Source organism: Nematolebias whitei, chromosome 1 (assembly GCF_014905685.2).
Source record: "Nematolebias whitei isolate Nwh7 chromosome 1, NemWhi1, whole genome shotgun sequence".
NCBI classification, from domain to species: Eukaryota; Metazoa; Chordata; class Actinopteri; order Cyprinodontiformes; family Rivulidae; genus Nematolebias; species Nematolebias whitei.
The window spans coordinates 36,880,203-36,885,200 of NC_056498.1; the positions used below are offsets into that span (position 1 = coordinate 36,880,203).

Sequence of the window (4,998 nt, forward strand, 5' to 3'; positions counted from 1 at the left end):
TGAATTCAGCCACGCCCACTCACACCTTTTCCCAGTCTGAATTCAACTACATCCACTTACACCTGTTCCCAGTCTGAATTCAGCCACACCCACTCAAACCTGTTCCCAATCTGAATCCAGCCACGCCCACTCACACCTTTTCCTAGTGTGAATTCAGCCACATCCACTCACACCTGTTCCCAGTCTGAAGTCAGCCACGCCCACTCACACCTGTTCCCAGTCTGAATTCATCCACACCCACTCACACCTGTTCCCAGTCTAAATTCAGCCACATCCACTCACACCTGTTCCCAGTCTGAACTCAGCCACGTCCACTCACACCTGTTTCCAGTCTCAATTCAGCCACGCCCACTCACACCTGTTCTCATTCTGAACTCAGCCACGCCCACTCACACCTGATCCCTGTCTGAATTCAGCAACACCCACTCACACCTGTTCCCAGTCTGAATTCAGCAACATCCACTCACACCTGTTCCCAGTCTGAACTCAGCAACACCCACTCACACCTGTTCCCAGTCTGAATTCAGCAACATCCACTCACACCTGTTTCCAGTCTGAACTCAGCAACACCCACTCACACCTGTTCCCAGTCTGAATTCAGCAACATCCACTCACACCTGTTTCCAGTCCACGCCTACTCAAATTTGCTCCCAGTTTGAATTCAGCTACATACACTCACACCTGTTCCCAGTCTAAATTCAGCCACTTCCACTCACACCTGTTCCCAGTCTGAATTCAGCCACGCCCACTCACTCCTGTTCCCAGTCTGAATTCAGCTCAGGTATCTCCTCATCAGCCCAGTTTTAAATATTCAGTTAGTTTCTTTATATATTTTTTGATAATAAGTACGTTTTTATCTTTTGAGCTCCTCCTGTTTGTAACAAACCTCCTGCTGTCCGTGACAATATTCAAACTTAGCTCAGTTTCTGTAAATTGGACTAATTTCTATATTGGCTCAGGTGGATTACACGTGGCATGCGTTAAATGTAAGTTGTCCGCCCATTGATTATTTAGTTTCTTTAAAATCTGGTGGTGTATAGGATATTTTGCCAACTTGACTTTTACCTTCAGCAGCAGCCAGTTAAAAAAAGGATTTATGGAAAGGCAATAAACGTATAGAGAAGATGAATTATGAGTTGGTAAAGGACAAAAACAAAATAGAAATGTATGAGAAGAACAACAAAAGAGCAACTTTCAACTGAGAGAAAAAGAGAAAATGGAAATGTGACATAGTTTATGTGTAGTTTTAAAGAGATTAAACAAAACACAGGCAGGTTGATGCAGAGATTAATACGATTTGACTGGAAATCAATTGACAGAAAACGGACGATAAGCAGCGGACTGACACCAAACGACTGAGAAAAAGGTTGGAAATCACCATGGTGACAGAAACAAGTATAAAAAGAGTCACCTTGGGCGGGGTGAGGAGGTTTGTGTCATCAACAGTGGACACGATAAACTCCCAGGACAGAGTGTCGACAGATATCTGCAAATAAACACACTGTTACTGGACGAACAGTAAAAACTATTTCCAGAGAAGCTAGAAGATATTCACAAACATCTCAATTTTTATTCACAAATCAATATTTTCTTAACATTTCCCTTCGGAGTCCCATCCTTTTTTTGTAGTTTATTTTCCCTTATGGTGTTAAACAGTTAAATAATTAAAGCACATTTTGTATTCTTGTCAATGTTGGACAAATATATTTATGTACTTTCCTTAAAATAAGTTGAAGGTTTAGAAAAAAGGTGACTAAAAACACCATTATCCATCATTTTGGTTTTAATTCTGATAACGCCTCAAAACACACAAAAAAAACAAATAATTATTTCGGCAAACTTAAAAAAAAAAAAGTCGTAAATCACATTTTTAACAATCTATTTTATGTTGAAGAAAATTAATTTGCATAGATGAAAAAGTTGATTTGTTAATAACTGCAAAGGAAAAATATGAAAAGCTAATAAGTTTTACAACAATACTTTTCAATTGTTACCTTTCTATATGATAATGCTGTCTAAAATCGTGCACTGCAGTGCATGTGGAGCAATTGTTTTAAGAATCTGCCATAAAATCTTAATGAAATGTCCCCAACTCATGAGGGGGCAACGTTTCTTTACAGAGGGCCAAATCAAGAAGAAATCAAACGGACGCCTAGAAAATTGGAACAAACATTTTTTTTTTAGAAACATAATCTGGAGTTACGGATTTATTCAGGATATTTCTCGTTGTAGCAAAGTTAGCAGCTTGATCAAATACAAATATGTCTCTAATACTCTAGTTTCAGTGAAACGGCTTTTGTGACAACATATCTTAATCCAAATGTTTAATTTAGACTTCCTTAAGTTTCATTAATAAAACGCAGGTTTTTATCAATTTATTTAATAGTTTTCTTTTAAATTCTGGATATTGGGGGCCGGATGGAGATTGTCCAAGGGCCACTTTTGGCCCTCCGGCCATATGTTGCCTGCGCCTGGCCTAATCGCTCTGTAAACTTGTCTCCAACGACTGATGTTCCGCTCAGAAGCTTTTAGAACTCAACCTGATAATGTAATCTTATGCAATTTATAAAAAAGTGGATGTGACTTGTTAGGGAAAAAAAAAAATCCCTTGGCTCAGTAACTGAATTCGTTCTCTCGTCTTCTGTATTTTCACCCGTCACCAGAAAACTAAATATAAAAAAGGTGGGAACCTGTGACTGCGCCGACAAGAAATGAGTCATCTGTCAAACGGCTCCAGGTCTGAACTCGCACCAGTCGGCTCGGAGACGTTTCTGCAGGAGGCTGAGATTAATTGTTGGTGCTCAGAAGAGTGAGAGGCCAGAGGGTTCAGCTGACTGACAAACCCCCACAGGGGGCGGCTGCAGTCTATTTGATTTGATTCTTCCTTACGTGTTTAGTTAGAGAATTACTTGTTTATTTAAATGGACTCGTGAAAGCGCTGGTTCTCACTTTGTTCTGTCGAGCCGTGGACTGCAGCACGGCGGTGAGGAAACCGTTGGGCAAGGTGAAGCCGGACAGCCAGAACAAGACGGGGGGCTGCGTCGTCCTCGCCCAGCGTGCGAACTGATCGACTCGTTGGCAGAGATCTCGGGTCCACGCTGCCAGGGGCTTCAGAGAGGGGTACGCCTGCAGGACGGAGAGGCAGAGCAGACACGTCAAGCTGCTGGCAGCTCCTTGTATCGAGTGCAACCACAGTTCAGTTACACTTGTCACAGAAACAGGTGCAGGAAGGAGACCCGTGCCTAATTTCAAGTACAGCGTCAGTACGCAGCTAGAAGCTCGACAAGACAGACTTGTTGGTTTAACTTCAAACACTGGAAGAACGAGGCTGAATTTCAGGAAGCGCCAATCAATCAACTGCTTTTCGCCTTCATCAGTTTGACTGGAGAACAATCAAAACTTTGGTTTTGTGCCAACAAATTTATCACATTCATGGAGTGAAAACAACCGGAAGTTAGGAATTATCGATACCTGCAAGGAGTTAAGAAATAAAGATGGAAGAAGCAGAAAAAGTGAAGAGGCTAAAAAATGGAAACCGTAACATTTGTGACGTTGACACGGCTCAGAGTCATCTGAGTTTGATTTGTGTCGAGTTATCTCTTGATAAACTTTATTACCTAACTCTGTTTCAGAGTCCAGATTAAATTTCTTGACGTAATCTGTGTTTTTCTGTTATTTTCTTACAGCTTCTTTTGTCTCTGTTCCCCTTGTGAATTGAATTTTGTCTTCTGATCATAGGCATCGCAACAATTATATGTGAAAGAGACGTGTCCCCATCACATTTAAAAAATATTTGTTTGGACCCCCCCACACACACATTTACCATGAAATATTAGTTCACCCAGCGCCGTTTCTATTTCTTCATGAACAAATCCATTCCACTTGGTTAATTGGAGAATATTCAAACCACTAAAAGTCCACTCCGGGTTTTCCTGGTTACCTACAACAACTCACCACACCGCATGCAGTGTTTCCTTTAGATCACTTGACGGGGCGGGAGGAGGAGGGGGAGACACCTCTGTGTTGCACGTTAGCTTAGCGCTAGGTTAGTGTCAGCAGTTGCTGACCGGGGGGATGCTGAGAGAAGCAGAGCGTGCTCTATTCACACAAGGGGAGCTGTTGGTCAGGCTATTTCTTGTTGCGCTCTAAAATAAGTTATTGAATCAAGTACAACCTGTTAAAATACACCAGAATACAGAAAATGGTGTCTACTTTATTCTAAATCTTCTGGTGGAGGATCCCCCCCCCCCCCCCCATTACAAATGCTTCTGATCCTTGTGTTTTGACTCTCGCTGTGTTTTTCTGTGCCATACTTCAGTCTCCCGTCAGTCAGTCTGTCCAGCCACTAATCGCTCACACCTGTTTGTGATTAGTAATCATCCCAGGTGCTTTCATTTCCCACTCTCCCTCAGTTCTACGTAAACCACTCCTGTTCACCGCTCCACGTCGGCTCATTGTTCTGTAAACTTGTCAGACGTCTCGGTCCTCCTCGTGTCTTCGACTGCATTATTTTTGGAAGTCGTTGCTCCCCCCCCCCCTAAAAAAACGTTGTTTACTTAATAAAATCCGTTTTTTTGTTTTTACTTCGTGCTCCCCGTGTTTGCACGTAGGTCTAACCACACCGGATCGCGGTACATTTTACCTCAGAGAAACTGCGGGGCGTAGCGTTTAGATGATTATAAAGCTACTTTTAACCCGCAGCACATTATAGCTTACAGTGAGCACAGCAGCTCCTATCAGCTCTAAAAACTTAAACTGGAGATAAATGTATCCACACACTAATATCAGGTCTTAGAAATGAAGGTCTTTTAGAAAAACAAATATTTTCCTGTCAAACGCTGGACTTTTACATTTTAAAGAGACATACTCTGGTCTCTGAAACACCCTTTACATTGTAGCTCTTTTAAGTTGGGCTTAATTTGTATACGTTTCTCTAATAATCTAGAAGACATTAGTACCATAGTAGATTTTCAGTGACACGCAGAGAAACAGATCAGT

General features: G+C 41.8%; 1 protein-coding gene across 1 annotated transcript in view; it reads right to left on the reverse strand.

The window, feature by feature from the left end:
* dnah2 (dynein, axonemal, heavy chain 2) overlaps positions 1–4,998 on the reverse strand; it is a 121,179-nt gene that overhangs the window by 1,654 nt on the left and 114,527 nt on the right. Inside the window, exons 67-68 of the mRNA XM_037677468.1 lie at positions 2,950–3,126; positions 1,412–1,486 (exon numbers count right to left, since the gene is read on the reverse strand). Coding sequence (XP_037533396.1) covers positions 1,412–1,486; positions 2,950–3,126 — 252 coding nt within the window. The remainder of the gene's footprint in view (positions 1–1,411; positions 1,487–2,949; positions 3,127–4,998) is intronic.